General features: G+C 34.9%; 1 protein-coding gene across 8 annotated transcripts in view; it reads right to left on the bottom strand.

The window, feature by feature from the left end:
* Positions 1 to 20,450, bottom strand: part of BPNT1 (3'(2'), 5'-bisphosphate nucleotidase 1) — a 32,915-nt gene that overhangs the window by 11,927 nt on the left and 538 nt on the right. For 2 of the 8 annotated variants that reach the window (XM_037823627.1, XM_037823593.1), the window contains exons 2-6: positions 7,688 to 7,815; positions 4,997 to 5,101; positions 4,212 to 4,319; positions 3,192 to 3,240; positions 1,652 to 1,743 (exon numbers count right to left, since the gene is read on the bottom strand). In XM_037823627.1, the coding sequence (XP_037679555.1) occupies positions 1,652 to 1,743; positions 3,192 to 3,240; positions 4,212 to 4,319; positions 4,997 to 5,101; positions 7,688 to 7,807 (474 nt within the window). In that variant the 5' untranslated portion in view covers positions 7,808 to 7,815. Of the gene's footprint in view, positions 1 to 1,651; positions 1,744 to 3,191; positions 3,241 to 4,211; positions 4,320 to 4,996; positions 5,102 to 7,687; positions 8,882 to 11,291; positions 11,348 to 11,393; positions 11,694 to 20,450 lie in introns of those variants that run through there. The other 6 variants (XM_037823619.1, XM_037823585.1, XM_037823610.1 and 3 more) reach the window with 6 other exon arrangements.

Genomic DNA, 20,450 nt, shown 5'->3' with positions numbered 1-20,450 from the left:
AAAATACAGAATAATGGGCGAGAACCTTAGACCTGGGTTTGAATCCCAGTTCTGTCATTAACTTGCTAGGTCATGACCTTGGGCAAGTTACTTGCCCCAGGTTCCTCATCTTCAAAATCGGATAATGATAGCCAGATAGGGTTGTGGTGAGCAGTAAATGAGATAATGCATGTGAATCTCTTAAGTCTAATAGCACACACTAAGCTCTTGATAAATTTTAGCTTCAACCTTCAGCACTGAATATCACCAACCGAACTGAGCAACATTTCTACTTGTTGCAACACATTTTAAGGCATAAGCAAGAAGAAGGAAGAGACAGGAAAAAGTGTACAGAAAGGAAAGCTGGCAAAAGAAGTGGTAAGGAAGGGGAGAAGGACAACAGGAGAAACTGAATTGGTCCATGGGATGGGTAATGTCCACCTTGGATACAATAAGTTGCCTACCTCTTTTCTACCTTATACTGGAGCCAAACCCTAGCTATATTTTTTTCTCACCTTGGCTTCATTCCTGTGTTCCCTTAACTTCTGCTTTTCATTGTGCTGTGGAAAATGAATACAATTTTTCTAATCTCAGAAAGAAGTGATGAAAATTATTAATAATTTCTAAGCACTTAGATCTTTTTTGATGAAAGATATCATGCATTAAAATGTAATTTATGAGTTAAATGCCCCTTATGTGAGGAATAGTATAAAATAACAATATTACCTACAATAGCATTAACTTATTTTCAAGTTTATGCCATAACCATCAACTCATTTAGTTTATAAACACTAATGTAATACTAAAAGAATTAAAGGACATTAAAGCAATTAAATATGAGACTTTCCCAATAATGTATAAATATTTTGGAAAATAATCCTACAAAGAACATGATTATAAATAAAAAATTATACTCATACAAATCAAAGGAAAAACCAAATTTTTTTTAGAAGTAGAGATCAATCCTGTTCTTAACTCAAATTGGAAATACAGGAGTAATAGTCCCCACTCTGGTTGGTTGGTTCCCCTAAAGTTCTTTCAAGGTCATACTAATGTAAATATCTTAAATACTTTATCTCATCAATTTCTTTTAAAATTTAATGTGATTTAATGGTATATTTCTGCTTTGGAATAACATCAGTCTCTTGTTTCCAAGGAGGACAATTTATTTGAAGGATAATAGAAAGTCAATGCAGATTAGAAGAAGAGAAAACAGTGCAAGAGCACATTAAGTTCTGTTATCAACATTGACTATAATTTAGGCACTAGGCAGTATAAACTGGAAAACAACATGGCTAACATCTTTTCTTGGTCAAAATGGTTGATTTCTTCAATATGCTTCAAGAACCACCTGTAAATCAGGTGTCTTGATGACTAAGCTATTCAAGAGCCATATCATTAGTACCTAAACTTTAGTATTTGAAACATAAGGGGTAATAAAAATATCTAAGTAATATATACAGACATATACATTCCTGGTACCCACTCCCCCCAAGGTTCTGATTCAATAGGTCTGGGGTATGACCTGGGAATCTGTAATTTGAAAAGCTCCCCAGATGATTGCATGCACAACCAGGCTAGAAACCATTTGTATAGATAACATCAGAAATCACAAAAACCTTATAATTACTTATCTAATAAAATGTTTTTGTAGCACTTATAGTAGTAGTACCTGGTAGTTGTAGTAAGGCTGGTTAATAACGCCTGCTATCGCTTTTCCTTCATAAGCAATTCCAATAAGAACTGTTACATTGTCAAGAAGACCTACAAAGAAGAAATTAATGTCCACTTATAGAAATCTCTCATGCTATGACTAGTCATCAATACATCAATTGCTCCAAGCTGTTTTTTGCAGTAAAGGTAAGGGACTTGCAGTGACTCATCTATGATCAATTCTTATGGCAAAAATAGTCAAATTTTAAGAGAGCTGGCCAGAGACAGAAGTAGGGCCTATGGCCACTTAATTAAGTTGATAGCTGTTGGTCTCATTAGTACAATTTGTAAACCAATTAAATAAACCAGCCTAACTCTGTAGTCATTATCACTAGATTCCTTGGTTTCCTCTCTACCACTTTCCAATGTATTCTGCACTCCTACCTGTTGGATCATTCTCTATTCCTGGATAAATCTCTAGACTTGCAAGGTTTCTCAAAGAGGGGTCCATGGACTATCAAAGAGCATTAGAATCAACTGGTGTAATTTTTATAATACATATTCTCAGGTTCCTCTCCAGAGCTAGTGTACCAAAGACTCGGGGTAGGGTTGAGACCTGCATTTTAAATAAGCTATCTAGGCATTTTTATGAACATTAAACCTGTATAGAGCATCCCTCTTTCTCAACGAATTAAAAAACTCTTTGGTACATATACATGTGTATATATATATACACACACTTACATACATATACATATATATCTACACACATGCGCACACATATACACACTCTATAGTAGTTGATTCAAGCATCATAGATATGTCTCATCTGAGGAAAGTGTTTTTCTTTTTTCCCTAATTATTATGAGACATTTAATTTTTTTAAGCCTTGAAGCTAAGAACCTATATAAGAAAACCTGTGAGGCCTTCATTTCAAACATAAACTCTATGCTCATGCTATGCTCCTAAAACCTAAAACTCTGTATCTAAGCCTGGCCCTTTTTATTATCATATTACCAGTTTTATTTTTAATTTGTTTCCTACTTTTTCTCATCTTTGGTAACTTCAGAAAGGAGAAATAAACAATGTTAATAAAAGCCATCTTTAAAGGTGAGGTTGTGAAATGAGAAAGTAATTCACAGATGAAGGGAGAAGTGGTAGAGCAGGGGGGTGGGATGGATATGGAGTGGTAGTGGCAGAACAAGGGCAGTACAGCTGTGGTTTTATCTTTTTTTTTGAACCTAATAAAGCTGAAGGTTCAATATAGTCCCTTTGGTAACACTGGTTTTCATATGCGATTCTCATCTGGGGAACATTAGGAGTGTGGGGTTGGTAGAATGTCTGTAAGGGAAAATCAGAAGATGAATTTTCTCTTTCTCTGTCCTGACAATCTCTGATGTATAGTAATAGTTAGCTAGGATGAGCACAAATACAGTATTAGCTTTAGGGAAGAGAAATAAAATATGGTTCTGGCTTTTTATGTGATATATGAAATATAAAATGCTTATAGCTAAGCAGCAAGTCTACTGCTCTCAAATACAAATACAAGAGACACCAACCTTCAGTGTATTCCTTGGTGCCATCCAGAGGATCAACCCAAACCACAAGCTAAAAAAGGAGGAGGAGGAGGGGGAGGAGGAGGGGGAGGAGGAGGAGAAATATTTTTGTAATTACAATAAAAGTCCATTTATTACAGAAAACTATGATTTAAGAATTTTAAATATGAAATGCTTAACTGATAAAAGTTTATTGTCACCTGAGCACAAAGTACAATGCCATGAACACACTAAGCTCTGGGGACAGGGAAAATTTTCAGAGTGGCTCCAAAAATGCGTGTGCGTCACTCACTTTTATATATAAGTGATTTTTTTTTTTTAAATATTGACAGTCTGATTGTCTTAAAGGCACAGTTTACATATGTTAGAGAAAAATAAATGGGTCAAAAACCAGCATTTGATTAAAAAAGAAATCCTTTCTTCTCAAACTTTTAACATGATTCAGGATATCTGGCCATTTACCACTAGAATCATAATGCCTGATGTGACTTTGTGAGAAGACACCATGTATTCTATTCTTTATATCCTCCATTTCACATAGCAAAATGCCTCATTCACTGTCAGTCTTCAGTGAATGTGTGCTTAGTGAATTAAAACTAGGGAACTAAGATAGTTATTTGGAGTCTAAGATCAAACTTAAGCAACTGTAAAAAGTGAACAGGGTGATTTTTATGACCTCCTAAAAATATGTGACAATCTATTTCACCTTCTTCCAGCTCCAATTACCAATTAAAAGTTTTATTACCAAATCTACTAAATAAAAAAATATTTTCTGCCTAAAATATTTTTAATAACAGTTTCAGAGTAGAGAGGGAACCAAAGAGATGAGAAACTGAACTCTAAATGAACAGATCAGACATTCCATAGGGTTGCCCTACACTTCTTTGATGGCTCTGAAAGATTATAATTACTTGTCCCTATTTTATAATTACTAACTTTTCATCATTATGGGGAAATTTTACGTCCTTTACCATGGCCAAAAAAAAAAAAAAGATTAAAGGAAGGTATAAGTATGAAACATACATCTTCCTCTTTAATAGCACTGTACTGTGATGGGCATGGTTGCTTCAGAATTTCCTCCCACTGGCCGTCTTCAATCAACTCTTGATCCACTTCTTCAGAAGGCAGATCCTAAAGCAGAGACAATACTGATGGATAATGAACTAAACACAGAGTACACTTTGTCTCAGTAACAGATGAAATGCAGCATCACAGTTTTCACTAGTCATTTTCCATTTACCATTTATGTTTAGAAGAGCTTTTAAAGCAAACCTAATAAAATCATAAAAAATCCATATATAGTTCATCAAAGTTGACTAAAAGTGTCCCAACTTCATTGTCCTGAATAGGGCTTAAAAGAAACAGAACTTTTATGTATTATAAACTTATTTATACAAGTGGCTCTGGCATCAGATAATTCTATCCTCTCAATTACATGAGACATTAATTCTTTCACTTTTAAAGTGCTATAGTCTTTGGAAAAGTATATAAGTATGTCTTAATTAAAACATCAACAACAAAACAATTTTATCCCAAAGTTCTAGAACTCTAACATCTTATAGTTTTAATGCTGAATGTTACAGCTCTAACAGTAACCTTATCTTCTATGGACAGTAATTGAGAATGGAGTAAAATATCATTAAATCAGATATTTCTTGCAAATCCAAGGAATACAACAATTATTTCTGTGTTAAAACACTAGACATAATGCTTCAAATCATAACAGTAGCTTATAAACTATTAAAGTGTCAGCCAGAAATCCATAAGGTAAACAGGGATTAAAAAAATACCGCTGTGATAACTCTTACCTCTTCTCCTATAATTGTTATATTGGGAAATTTCCGTGCCAGTGAAGAGCAAATGCTCATTTGTACCAGTCGGTCAGCTTTGGTCTGCAGGTCTGTTGCACAGGTCTGCAACAAAAAAAGGAAATTTTGTCCTCAAACTGATTCCTAATGCATGAGTGTCTTTATCATTTAAATCACACTGTCAATGTTTAGATTCAGGGAATGTAACACCAAATGAGTTAACTAGTTTCTTGGCTTTTTTTTTTTGTTTTTCTCCCTGGGATTAATAGTGGTTAAAGTTTGGAAAGGAGTTTTTAAGGTATATAGAGTATTTTCTTTCCCAGTTCAGAAATCTCTCATTAGATCTTTAGACATCATCTTTTTGTTCAAACAGGTTATGTGATAAGAAATTCAAAATTTCTAAAGGCAGCCACAGTTAAATATTGTACAATTAGGTATTCAAAGCATATTCTTTATATAGATCCTTCTATTACTGTTAAACACTAATCCTAAAAATTCAAGTAGTCCTCATAACGGTCACTGGTATATAGGAAGAATTTCTATTTTTTAAATTTAAAAAACATGAAAATAAACTGAGTAATATTTAATATAAATCTCCCCTCTGATATCCTCACTTGTCCCTATGTCAGACAGTCACAATAGTGAAAGACCATGAAAGTTTTGGCATTAACAGCCACAGTTTCACTTGCTAGTTTGCTTTTAGAGGATTGTGACATATTGTAATTTATCTGGTTAGGTGGTGTCAGACCTCAACATTCTGGATCCCTTGTGTGAGAAATCTGATGTTGCCCTGTTCCTTTAAAAATAAAGTATCAACAGGTGGATATAAACAATTGAATGTGCCTGAACAGTAAAGAGGGCAGTGAAAATCTTACTACTTTTTCTAACTTAGACACTCTATATTTCTATTAATCCTTAGCTACAGGATATAAAATTGTATATCTAAAATAATCATAACATGTAAAATCATACCAAACAAGTAAATCTTGTTAAGGAAAAAATGGGGAAGGAAATAATCCAAAATATTGGCAGTGGTAGTATGACGGGCGATTTCATGCTATTTTTTTCTATTTCATAATTTTTATAAAAGGATAAACTTTATTACAAAGAAGAGACAGCAGGATTAGTAGCCTTCTAAAAAGCAGCTGTATTACATTGTTGATTTATCACTGAGCCTGCATATGGTCAACTAAAACCTTTCTCACAGGAACTTCAATTATATTTATCCCACATTACTTCAACATGAACACAGAACTTTATAATTATTCCTGTTATAATATCTTGTTGATTTGGCCCACTCTTCTCACAGATTGTCACTATTTTGAATACTTATTCAGTCATCCAATACATTAACAAGCCATTCCAGCTTCATTTTATTGACAAATCTGATAGACATGCTTTCTCTATCATCCTCTTTCACAAAATTTTTGAGAAGATGCATTTGATAAATTTAAAAAATGTATTTAAATTAATGATTAAAAAGAACAGGATAGGTCAGGAGCAGAGTCCTCTGACCTGCCACCAATAATCCTTTCTCAGGTTGAAAATGAATCATGAATTAACATTTTTGTTCAATGCTGCTCATCTCATTATACATACACCTAATAGGAGGTCAGGATGAGGGTTGGGAGATGTCATCTATATAATTAGAAATGGCTTGAATCTTTTTTTTAAATAGAAAATGAAAGACTATGTAATTTGTTTTGCTGAAATCAAGATACCCTATATCTCCTTCCTGTACTATCAGGCACATAAGTCTATCAAAAAAGGAAATTAGATTTATTTCACAAGACTTGTTCTAATGATTTTTATTCTTAAATTTTAAAAGCAGTTATGTTGAATGCCCTATAAGTAGCTCAAGTGAACTCATTTCTAAGTTGTTTTTTACTCACATATCAAGCTATCACCTCTTTTTTTATGGGAAGTGCCTTAGATAATGTCTGACTTATCATAAGGGAGTGACTTAACTATGTGAAAATTTGGTTCTTTATAAATTGAAAGATTCTGTGTTCTCTATTTCAAAACATGAAAATGTTAATAATTAATTATATCCTTTAATTTTCTCACTTGGACATAATTACAATATAATCTTCCTTAAAGATTATGAAAAGATTCAAAGATTAATCAATATACAGAAAATTACATTTAAAATTTGGAAGTAAAAAAGGCCAAATCTTGGGGAAGAAATTATATTTTAAACTGAAACACATGCATGGTAGTATATTTTAATTAGCTCCAGCACTATAAACTATCTTTATGATAATTCACCTAAGTTTTTAATTACATACTAAAAAGAAAAACTTTATTTTGGGTTTCTTTACCAAGAAGAAAAAAAATTTAAAGTATTGGAGATAGAAGATTCTTATTTAAGTGCCAGTTTTGCTAAGCATGTTAAGTTCACAAAGGATTGCATGGCTTTGCACGCAATAGATGACTCTAGGATTTGAAGCTCAGTTACAATGCCCCAGAGTTGGACAATGGTCAGAAGGCCCAGTCATTGGGTCTTAGATGTAGGAAATCTGGTCATTTTCAAAGCAGAAATGCAGCCTATTTGAACTAAGGGTCTTGCATCCACCCAAATGGAGTGACCATATTACTTTACCTGTTAGTCTCTCTAGATTAGTACGTCCTTTAGCTAAACCTCAATGAACATGAATAAACTTGGTATGAAATGAGATTAGACTTTTGTACCTTCTCCACGATACCCAGGTCTCCTTCAGCAATAACACGTCTGACTATCATTCCTGCCTTTTGAGCAATAGAATAGGCTGAGGCAACTAACCGCATCAACACAGTGTGACTGGAAGCCATGATAAGCCCTAAAAGAAGTCGAGGAAAGTGTTTTGTTATTTTCAAAGCCAACTACTGGTTTTATTTACTTGAGCTCAATTCAACACATTTATTGAGTGCTTTCTTGGGACTGCCCCAATTAACTGAGTATGTCCTTAAAAAAGATTTACTAAAGAAGGCTTGGGTAAAACTACATTTCAGCACTAGTTTCCTCAGTAAATCCCCTAGTATGCTTTCTTGTTACAGATGGGACATTCTGTAGCACAGGGGAAACCTGCTCAGGCTGCTGATTATGTGAAAAAGTTCTCTGCATGAAGTGTGTGATGTACAAAGGTTGTGGAAGGTGTTTTAGAGAATAAAAATATAAGATGTAATATTTGCCCTTGAGCTAATATTTTGGGGGATTGGGGGTAAAATAATGTAATCTAATATCTATAACATAAAAATGTTAAGTGCCAAGAGAGCTATGAATAACATAAGGGAAATATGTGTATGTGTGGGGTAATTAAAAAGGAGAGGGATTGCATGTGTTTACAATTATTTCCTGAAAATCAAGTGAATATTCCTTTAGAGACTGAACAAAACTAAATCAACTAGGTAGCCTCACTCCAATCAAGATGGCAAAGTGAGATGCTTCAGGGCTCTGTCCCCACTTAGAAGTTTGAACAACCAGTAAGAACTGGCAGAAATATCTTTCTCAAAGCTCCAGAAAACAGGGAAGTGACTGCAGTGGCAGAGCAAGCACCAAATCAAGAAAAAAGCCATTTCAAAGAGTTAGGATCTCTTGTTGCCCTGGTTGGCTTCTCTCCTACCATCACTAGATTGGTGTGGAGCCAGCCTGTGCTCCTAGTGTAGATCTCTGGTCTCAGTTCTGAAGGGAGCAGAGCAACACTTGTGCACTTCGAGCATATACATCTGGCCCAATTTGTCCGGTGATGGCCTGAGAACTCACCGTCCCAGAACTTGCTATGTGTGTAGAACGCAGCTCAAGGAACCTATCTGTAGAACTCTGTGAGGTTGTGCTGTCCGAGGCAAGGGATTACTGGCTTCAGGACATACAGGATTGTTTGCCCTGGACCATGATGAAACTGTTTCCTTAGAGAAGAAGGAATATTTAGAGCCAGGTAGATAGGGAAATTCCTAGGGCCAAGCATGCATGGCCAAGACAAGACCCATGTATGGAAAGCTTTATGCTTTGGCCTGGAGCTACTCTCCAAACTCACTGTATGGATAAACCCTGAAGGAAAGCACTTGCACAGGTCAATCTGCAAAGACGGGGAAAGGTGTTTTCTTTTTTTCCTTCCTTTTTTTTTTTTTTGGTTAGATCCTGGCATTCAAGGAAAGTGCTAACATAACACCAGCTATACAAGCTTAAGGAACAGATGCCTCAGAGTCTGAATTCAGCACTTATATAACATAATATCAAAATGTCCAGGTTTCAGCAAAAGATTACAAAACATACGAAGACAGGAAACACTGCTGTGGCACAGGGAAAGAAGATTAAAGAATTTGAAACCATCAATGAGGAGACCCAAACCTGGGAAATATCAAAGATTTTTAAAAAATGGTTCACAATATGGTAAAAAAGCTAAAGGTAAACATGGACAAAGAACCAAAGGAAATCATGAAAAAGACATATGAATGCAGAGATTATCAACAAAGAGATGGAAATCATGAAAAGGAACCACACTGGTCTGAAAACTATAGTAATGGAAATTAAAAGTTCCCTAGTAGGATTCAACAGCAGATTAGAGTGAGCAGAAGAAAGGATCAGTGAACTTGAAGATAAGACCTTGAAGTTATTTGGTCTGAGAAGCAGAAAAAAGAATGAAAAAAAGTGAACAGAGCCTGAGGAACCTGTGGGACACTATCAAGTGTACCAATATAAGCATTATGGGAGTCCCAGAAGAATAATGAGATATCATTCAAAGAAATAATGGCTGAAAACTTCCTAAATTTAACAAAAGACAAAAATATACACATCCAAGATGCTCAATAAACTCCAAACAGGATAAACCCAAATAGGCCCACACCATGACATATATTAATCAACTGTGGAATGCCGAAGGTAAAGAGAGAATTCTGAAAGCCTCAAGAGAGAAGCAACGTGTCACACACAAGGGAGCCTCAAGAAGATTAAATGCCAATTTCTCATCAGAAATCATGGAGGTAAGAAGGCAATGGGAAGGCATATTTAAAGAGCTGAAAGCAAAAAACTGTCAACTAAGAATTCTATAGCCAGCAAAAATGGCTTTCAAAAATGAGAGCTTAAGATACTCCCAGATAAACAAAAGCTGAGGATTTTACCTTCAACAGACTGGCCCTACAAGAGATACTACAGAGAGTTCTGCAGGTTGAAAGGAAAGGACAATAGACAATAGACTAAAGATGCATAAACAAATAAAGATCTCCAGGGATGGTAAAAATATAGGCAAATACAAATGCCAGTCCTATTGTATTTTTGATTCATAATTCCACTTTTAGTCCCTACAGGATCTTTAAAAGGCAAATATATAAAATATAATGATAAATCAGTGGTTTTGGACTCAATGTATAAACATTCAGCACGTGACAAGAACTACATAAAGGTGGGGGGAATGGAGAGGTATAGGAACACAGTTTGTATATGCTATTCAGGTTAAGTTAGTATGAAAACAAACAATATTGTTACAGATTTAGGATGTTAAATTTAAGTGCCATTGTAACTACAAAGAAAATACTGGAGAATATGCAAGCTCATGGAGACAGAAATAAGAGTACTGGTTGCCAGGGGCAGGGGGCCAGTGGAATGGGGAGGAGTTAATGCATAATGGGTACAGGGTTTCTATTCGGAGAGATGGAAAAGTTTTAGTGATGGAAGGTAGTGAGGGTACTGCAATAGTGTGAATACGATTAATCCCATTCAATGGTGTGCTGGAGATGGGGAAGTTTATATTGTATATATGCTGCCACATTTTTTTTTTTAAATGTCAAGAACAGCTAAAGAGACAATAAAAAATGCAATACATGATGCCAGATAGACTCTAGTAAAGGAGGATAAAAGCCTTAAAGGGACATTATTGAGACATATGAAAAGACTGGAATATAGACTGTAAGCTGTATATCAATGTTAAATTTCTTGAACTTGGTAAATGCGCTTAAGGTAGTTACGTAAGTGAATGTCCTTGTTTGTAGGAAATGTACATGACAGTGTTAAGTGTTTAAGGAGGAGGAGGATATATACACCCTCCACTCAAGTGTTCAGAAAATGGATTGATAAGTAGATTGATAGATGGGTAGATAGAATGATATGGTAAATGTGGCAAAATGCTAAAATTGGTGGATCTGGGTATCTGGGGGGACTGGGGAGTAGGGGTCTGTTGGAGCTCTTTGTATGGGGTTTGTATTATTTTTGTAACTATGCTGTAAGTTTGAAAGTGTTTCAAAATGAAAGTTAATTAATCAGTTGGGTATTTCCCCTTATCCTCATCAGTAGTCAAATAAAGAAAACAAGCAACATACTAACTGGAGCAAAGACCAATCATCTGGGAAAGCAATGGGTGTCAGAGAAGTAGCTGGTGTCAATGAAATAAATGGAAAAAAAAAACAAAAACAGAAAACAACCAGCCTTTAGGATCAAGTATATTCTGCTTTGAAACTAAAAATTCAAATCCTGAAAGTTTAGTCACTGTGTTGGATGCTGTGATGCAACACTCAAGATTCCCCTCAGGAATGAAGGACTTATTCCACCAGCTGCTCAAACTGTCAATAGATGGTCCATCGCTGACACCCTTCTTTGGAAATTTATCTGCTGAAAAGAGCCAGCTCACCTGAAAATAATCAACAGGAGGTTAGTTTAAAAGCCACTCTCTTCCACAACTGCACAACTGTACCACTGCTCCGACTCCTGATAAAAATTCTTTTACCTCTAAATCAAATCAAGCCAATGTTATGTTAATGCAACAAGGAAACAAAATATACAATATAAAAGACAATATTATAAACCTCGATTCAGTAACAGTCATTATTCTACCACTAATTTCTGACTGAATGTTTAATTTGATGTGCCTCTTAACCTCTTTACATCTTTTTTCTTTACCCCAATTTTTATTTAAGGATTATGAACATAATCGATACAGGAAACAAGCAAAGTATTTGAAAATCTTCAGAAGGAAGATAGAATTGGAACTGATGGGTAATAAATATCATACTGTGACCAATACCTGTCTGGAATAGAGATGAAAGTATAATGGGTTTCCTTATACTTGAATTCTATTATCTTACACTTATAATCAGGCTAGATTAATCTTCTTGGCATACTAGGTGTTACACCCTGAATAATTAAACTGGATACGATTATTACTAATTCAGGAGCACCCCAAATATCTGAAACAGGAGAAATAATTTAACAAATACCTTGTTGGCTTTCCTCTACTTCCTTGTGTCCATGACCAGTCATATATCTGACTTCTTCTGCACTGGAAAAGTAGTCTTCAGGCAACTAATTTGTACTATCCAGATGTCTAAACCACTATGGGTGTTCAGTCAGTCTCCATGTTATATAAGGCTCCATTTGTGAAAGGCAGATCATTTTTCCCTCACTATATGTGTTGTTATAACTTTTCACAGGTATCATTTACTTTTGAAGCATTTCAGTAATCCTTTGAGCCTTGACAGGCCTCAAATATAAGTAAAGCACTTCCCCATATGCTTGCCAAGTCCATGGCATTTTCTTCCAAAGAAAAACTTTCATCCTTTTTCTTTTCTCTACCTTCTTCACAAAATGTTTACTGTATTTATGAACCACCACTTACAGCTAACATCAGTTTCATAAGAAACAAAAATGGAAGAAAATGAGGTTTGATGTAAAGCACAACAATGATTCCACAAATCACCTTTAGCTGACAAATAAGAAAACATTTCTTCCAATATTTCTAAACTATTCTGTGGCTGAAACTGAATTATTAATAAATATTATCTCCTAGCCCTAATATTTTCTTACATATTTTTTAAGCCAATGAATGCATTTTTGTTCTTAGTGTAAAGAAAATGAGGCTAATCATATTATCAGAGCACAAAATCTGTAAAAAGAGATTCCTTATTAGCTGGCTATTTAATTGTTCTCCTGGACCCCAAATGAGAATTACCTTTTGACGGAGTGGATGCAGAACAAGGCCAAACCATCTGCAAGCAAGTTGATAACTTGCTTACAACAGTTCAAATTACACCCATTGTACTTGAGTTTCTATCACTTTTATACCTCCTGGGTCTGAAAACTCTACCTTTTGTGCAACTATCTTACTGAAAGCTTACTCAAAAACAGCCCAGTGATTAAGAGCACGGGCATGGGAACCAACTGCCTGTGTTCAAATTGTGGCTCTGGCATCTGTCAACTGTGTGACTTTGGGAAAGCCACCTAAATTCTCTGTGCTTCAATCTGTAAAATGGAGATAGCAATAGTACCTATGGCATAGGGCTGTTGTGATTATTAATATGTAAAGCAATTATAAAGTTTCCTGATATAAGGTAAGCACTAACTAGCCATTATAATTAGGATTGTCCTTATTACTGGCTATCCCGTAGGGAGACTAGGACAATGTGAAGGGCAAAAAATTCCTATAGCTTCTCCAACAGTATTTTGACCTTGGGGATGTAATATGAAAACGACATACCCTGAATTACAGTACAGGTTCTGTTTCATAACATTCTGGGCTTTAGGATTCGAGTAGACATGAAACATGATGTAGAACTCTTAAGGGAACCAACCTAACATTTCATCCATATCAGAAAGCTTTACAGTTGCAAATGGGGCAAGTTCAGAGGGATGGAAAATAATAGGAACCAAATGAACAGTTTCTTCTCATAGTCTGGAGAGGCACTGTCAATTCAATAAAAAGATGGTGAGCATATGAGGATTGGTATCTAAAAATAAATGATGAGCTCCTGATCAAAACATTAAGATTATTTTTTCTTTGGAACTTCAACAAAATGATACTAAAATTCAAAGTCATCTGGAAAACAAAAATGTGGGCATAACAGAGAAAATTCTAAAAAAAGAACAATGAGGACATAATCCCCCTACCCAATAACAAAATATGACATACAATTATAGTAACTTAATACTAGTAAATTGAATCTAAAGGCACATTAAAAGGATTATACAGTGCTATTAAGTGGGATTTATGCCAGCAACATAAGGGTAGTTCAACTTAAGAAAAACATGTTAAGAGAATGATGGAAGAAAAAATTAAATCAAATATGATCATCCCAATTGATGCAGAAAAGGCATTTGACAAAATCCAGCACACTTTCTTGATAAAAAACACTCAGAAAACTAAGACTAGAAGGGAACTTCCTCAACATGATAAAGGGCATATATGAAAAAATCATCATATTCAATGGGAAAAGACAGAAAGCTTTCCTTCTAAAATAAGGAACAAGACAAGGAAGTCCACTTTCACCAGTAATATTCACACCATACTGAAAGTTCTAGCAGGAGCAATCAGACAAAAAAAAGAAATAAATTGGAAAGGAAGAAGTAAAACTATCTCAGTCTGCAAATGACACAATACTACATATAGAAAATCCCAAAGAATCTATAAGAAAGCTACTAAAGCTAATAAGTGAATTCAGAAAAGTGGCAAGGTACACAATCAACATGCAGAAATCAGTTGTATTTCTATATACTAGCAATGAACAATCCAAAAAGGAAACCAATAAAACAATTTTATTTATAATAGCTTCTAAGAGAACAAATATCTAGGAATAAATTTAACCAAGGATGTAAAGGACTTTTATATGTGGAAAACTACAAAACATTGCTGAGAGAAATTAAAGACCTAAGTAAATGTAAAGACCTCCCATGTTCATGGATTGGAAGACTATTCTTAAGATGCCAATTCATCTCAAGTGATTTATAGATTCAATGTAATCCAAATAAAAATTCCAACAGCCTTCTATGGTCAAAGAACAATCATTTAATTCACATTGAAGGACAAGGGGCCCTGAAAAGTCAAAACCATCTTGAAAAAGAAGAACAACGTTAAAGGACTCATACTTCCTGATTTTGAAACTTATTACAAAGCTGTGGTAATTTGAACAGTGTGGTATTGTATAAAGATAGACATACAGACCAATGGAATAGAATTGATAATTCAGAAAAAATCCCACACATCTATGACCAATTTGTAAGGTCCACTAATGGGGAAAGAAAAGTCTCTTTAACTAATGCTGCTGGGAAAAGTTGAATGAAATAAGCAGACAAAATGAACAAATATTGCATGATTTCAGCTGCACAAAATACCTAGAATATGCAAATTCATAAAGGCAAAAAGTAGATTACAGGTTACTGAGGGCTACAGGAAGACAGAATGAGAAGTTAATGCTTAATGGGTATGGAGTTTTTGTTTGGAATGATCAAACAGTTTTGGTTTGATCAGTTGTGATGGAAGCAATGCATCATGAATGTAATAAAGATCACTGAAATGTACACTTGAACGTGGTTAAAATGGGAAATTTTATATTGTATATATGTTACCATGTAATAAATATGAAAAAAACAAACAAACCAAAACTATACTAATTACAACAGTTTAGCCCTAGGGCAAAATTAGTACAACAAATTAATGGAAGGAAATAAATTCCAGAGATAGATTCAAATGTGCTAAAGTTGGTATTTAAATCATGGGGGAAAGTCAATTGTACATAAATGGTGTTAGGACAATTCTTAACCACTTAAAAAAAATGTTGGGTCCCTTTTTGCATTCCTGTATCAGTAAGTATTTTAGATCAATGCATGATTTTAAAAGTAAAAAACAAAACCATAAAAGTATGGAATAAACCATGAGTGAAATATTTATAAATGTGGTAAAGGTTTTTTGAAGCATGACATAAAACCAAGACTCCATAAAAGAATACACTGATAAATTTGAGTGCATAAAAATTAAAACTTCTGCATAGCCAAAATACCATAAACAAAATAAAAATTAACTAAATGAGAAAAAATTTTGTTATCACATATGAAACAAATGAGCTAACTGCTGTTACATAAAAAGCTCTTATGTATCAATATGTAGAAGACGAATAATCCAAAAGAAAACAAAGTGCATGATCAGGCAATTCCTGGAAAAGCAAAGGCCAATAAATACATGAAATGCTCAACTTAACTAAAGATGAAAGAAATAAAAATGAAAATGATGAGAAATGATTTTGTATTTGTAAGATTGGCATACATTAAAAAAAAAGTTTGCCCAATGCTGGCCACAATGTGAAAGAACATGGCCCTGATAATTGTTAGCAACGACGTAAAGTGATGAAACTTCTTAAGAGGTGACTTGAAAACTTTATTAAAATGTCCATGTCTTTTGAACCAGTTATACTTCCATGAAATACTAAATAAATCTACAGATCTACAACTATGTATGTATGACAACGCTGGCCACAACAAGAAATAGCAGATGAGTGGAAACAACTTCAATGTGCATTAGTAGGTAACTGATTAAATAATGGAAGGTACATTCACAAATGGACTATCATGCAGCTATAAAAAAGAAGGATGTAAATTTATGTCTGCTAATCTATTAAGATCTCCAAGGTAAACAAACGGAAAAAGCAACCCTATGTATTCATATTTAAGGGTTCTGGGAGGGGTATATAGAGATACTTGCACACGGATTGAAAATATTTGGAAGAACATACAATTATTAATGACTCTCTGGGGAGTAGGGTTAAAGAAGAGAGGAAAACAAATATTTTTTTACTTTTAATCATATTTCCTTTTGCATTTTTAAATAATTTAACTTAAGAATCTATTGATATTATAATAAAAATAGAGGCTCTGAAAAGCACACCAATGATCAGCACACCAATGAGAGGAAGGATAACATTTCTTCCTTACAAAGTTCCCTTTCTGAACGCTGTACAAGAGACTAAGAACACAGCTAAGAACTTGGAAAATTTGAACAAAAATCTCATCATCAGAGTTAATTATCTAGTAAAACGACAAAATGAAAATTTACATCAGGGATGTTGTCTTTCAAAATGCTCTCCAAGGGTCCCCTAAAGTTTTTCCTTAAAAGAAACCTTGGGGGCCCCCAAAGTCACTGAATTGACTCATAATGGTCTTTTCAACAAATGGGGCTGGGAGAGTTGGATATCCATATCCAAAAGAATGAAAGAGGACCCCTACCTCACCCCCTACACAAAAATTAACTCAAAATGGACCAAAGATCTCAATATAAAAGAAAGTACCATAAAACTCCTAGAACATAATGTAGGAAAACATCTTCAAGACCTTGTATTAGGTGGCCACTTCCTAGACTTTACACCCAAAGCACAAGCAACAAAAGAGAAAATAGACAAATGGGAACTCCTCAAGCTTAGAAGTTTCTGCACCTCAAAGGAATTTCTCAAAAAGGTAAAGAGGCAGCCAACTCAATGGGAAAAAATTTTTGGAAACCATGTATCTGACAAAAGACTGATATCTTGCATATATAAAGAAATCCTACAACTCAATGACAATAGTACAGTCGGCCCAATTATAAAATGGGCAAAAGATATGAAAAGACAGTTCTCTGAAGAGGAAATACAAATGGCCAAGAAACACATGAAAAAATGTTCAGCTTCACTAGCTATTAGAGAGATGCAAATTAAGACCACAATGAGATACCATCTAACACCGGTTAGAATGGCTGCCATTAAACAAACAGGAAACTACAAATGCTGGAGGGGATGTGGAGAAATTGGAACTCTTATTCACTGTTGGTGGGACTGTATAATGGTTCAGCCACTCTGGAAGTCAGTCTGGCAGTTCCTTAGAAAACTAGATATAGAGTTACCATTCGATCCAGCGATTGCACTTCTCGGTATATACCCGGAAGATCGGAAAGCAGTGTCACGAACAGATATCTGCACGCCATGTTCATAGCAGCATTATTCACAATCGCCAAGAGATGGAAACAACCCAAATGTCCTTCAACAGATGAGTGGATAAATAAAATGTGGTATATACACACGATGGAATACTACGCGGCAGTAAGAAGGAACGATCTCGTGAAACATATGACAACATGGATGAACCTTGAAAACATAATGCTGAGCGAAATAAGCCAGGCACAAAAAGAGAAATATTATATGCTACCACTAATGTGAACTTTGAAAAATGTAAAACAAATGGTTTATAATGTAGAATGTAGGGGAACTAGCAATAGAGAGCAATTAAGGAAGGGGGAACAATAATCCAAGAAGAACAGATAAGCTATTTAACGTTCTGGGGATGCCCAGGAATGACTATGGTCTGTTAATTTCTGATGGATATAGTAGGAGCAAGTTCACAGAAATGTTGCTATATTAGGTAACTTTCTTGGGGTAAAGTAGGAACATGTTGGAAGTTAAGCAGTTATCTTAGGTTAGTTGTCTTTTTCTTACTCCCTTGTTATGGTCTCTTTGAAATGTTCTTTTATTGTATGTTTGTTTTCTTTTTAACTTTTTTTTCATACAGTTGATTTAAAAAAGAAGGGAAAGTTAAAAAAAAACAAAAAAAAAACAAAAAAAAAACAAGGAAAAAAAAAAAGATGCAGTGCCCCCTTGAGGAGCCTGTGGAGAATGCAGGGGTATTCACCTACCCCACCTCCATGGTTGCTAACATGACCACAGACATAGGGGACTGGTGGTTTGATGGGTTGAGCCCTCTACCACAGGTTTTACCCTTGGGAAGACGGTTGCTGCAAAGGAGAGGCTAGGCCTCCCTATGGTTGTGCCTAAGAGCCTCCTCCCGAATGCCTCTTTGTTGCTCAGATGTGGCCCTGTCTCTCTAGCTAAGCCAACTTGAAAGGTGAAATCACTGCCCTTCCCCCTACGTGGGATCAGACACCCAGGGGAGTAAATCTCCCTGGCAACGTGGAATATGACTCCCGGGGAGGAATGTAGACCTGGCATCGTGGGACGGAGAACATCTTCTTGACCAAAAGGGGGAGGTGAAAGGAAATGAAATAAGCTTCAGTGGCAGAGAGAATCCAAAAGGAGCCGAGAGGTCACTCTGGTGGGCACTCTTACGCACACTTTAGACAACCCTTTTTAGGTTCTAAAGAATTGGGGTAGCTGGTGGTGGATACCTGAAACTATCAAACTACAACCCAGAACCCATGAATCTCGAAGACAGTTGTATAAAAATGTAGCTTATGAGGGGTGACAAGGGGATTGGGAAAGCCATAAGGACCACACTCCACTTTGTCTAGTTTATGGATGGATGAGTAGAAAAATAGGGGAAGGAAACAAACAGACAAAGGTACCCAGTGTTCTTTTTTACTTCAATTGCTCTTTTTCACTCTAATTATTATTCTTGTTATTCTTGTGTGTGTGCTAATGAAGGTGTCAGGGATTGATTTGGGTGATGAATGTACAACTATGTAATGGTACTGTGAACAATCGAAAGTACGATTTGTTTTGTATGACTGTGTGGTATATGAATATATCTCATAAAATGAAGATTAAAAAAAACAAAAACAAAAACAAAAAAAAGACATAATGCTGAGCAAAATAAGCCAGGCACAAAAAGAGAGATATTGTATGTTACCACTAATGTGAATTCTGTGAAAAATGTACAATGTTTTATACTGTAGAATGTAGGGGACCTAGAGATACCAATTAGTGGAGGGGGAATGATAATCTAATAAGAAGAGATAAACTATGGAGGGTAATCTCAATGTTATGGGAATGCTCAGGAATGATTATGGTTTGTAAACTTTCTTGGATATAGTAAGATCATGTTGGAAGCAATAGAGTTATTTTAGGTTTTTTTTTTTCTCTTATTCCTTTGTTTTCTTAGGGGTTGTTAATTTTCTTGGGGTATGGTAGGAACATGTTGGAAGCAATGTAGTTATTTTAGATTATTTGTTTTTCTTACTCCTCTGTTTGGACATGGTTTATTAATTTTCTTGGGGTATGGTAGGAACATATTGGAAGCAAAGTAGTTATTTTAGGTTATTTGTTCTCCTTAACCCATTGCTTTGTTTGAAATGTTGTGGGGTTTTTTTTGGTTGCTGTTTGCCTGTTTGTTTTTAATTTTTTGATAAACAAAGTTAAAAAATTGAAGAAAAATCAGTAGAAAAATGGGAGTAAAAACTAAATGACAATTAGGGTGGGATGGGGGGATGGTTTGGGTATTCTCTTTTCACTTTTATTTTTTATTCTTATTCTGATTCTTTCTGATTTAAGGAAAATGTTCAGAAATAGATTGTGGTGATGAACGCATAACTATATGTTCATACTGTGAACAGTTGATTGTATACCATGGATGACTGTATGGTTTGTGAATATATTTCAATAAAACTGAATTAAAAAAAAAAAAAAAAAAAAAAAAAGAAACCTTGGGGCATTTCTTATCCTGGGCCATGTCTTCACACACAAAAGATGGAATTGTAGTACATAGTTCCCAAATGGCAAATAGTTGAAGAGACGGTAAACAAAGTTTGGAAAGCACTGTAAGTTCTTTCTTAAAATATCTCTTTCGCCAAATGTACAAGACCCTGCTCCCGGTAAATCTGACTTTGCTTGTTACCTCAGTCATTGCAACAAAAAATAATTTCTCTCCCATTTCTTTTAATAATCTTATGATTACTGTACTTGGTAAAAGAATACATGAAAATCAGTCATTCTGTTAGAATATAATACACACATCGGATTTTTT

This window comes from Choloepus didactylus, chromosome 2, assembly GCF_015220235.1.
Source record: "Choloepus didactylus isolate mChoDid1 chromosome 2, mChoDid1.pri, whole genome shotgun sequence".
Lineage (NCBI taxonomy): Eukaryota > Metazoa > Chordata > Mammalia > Pilosa > Megalonychidae > Choloepus > Choloepus didactylus.
The sequence above is the reverse complement of the archived record's forward strand: the minus strand, read 5'-3'. Positions and strand labels throughout refer to the sequence as shown.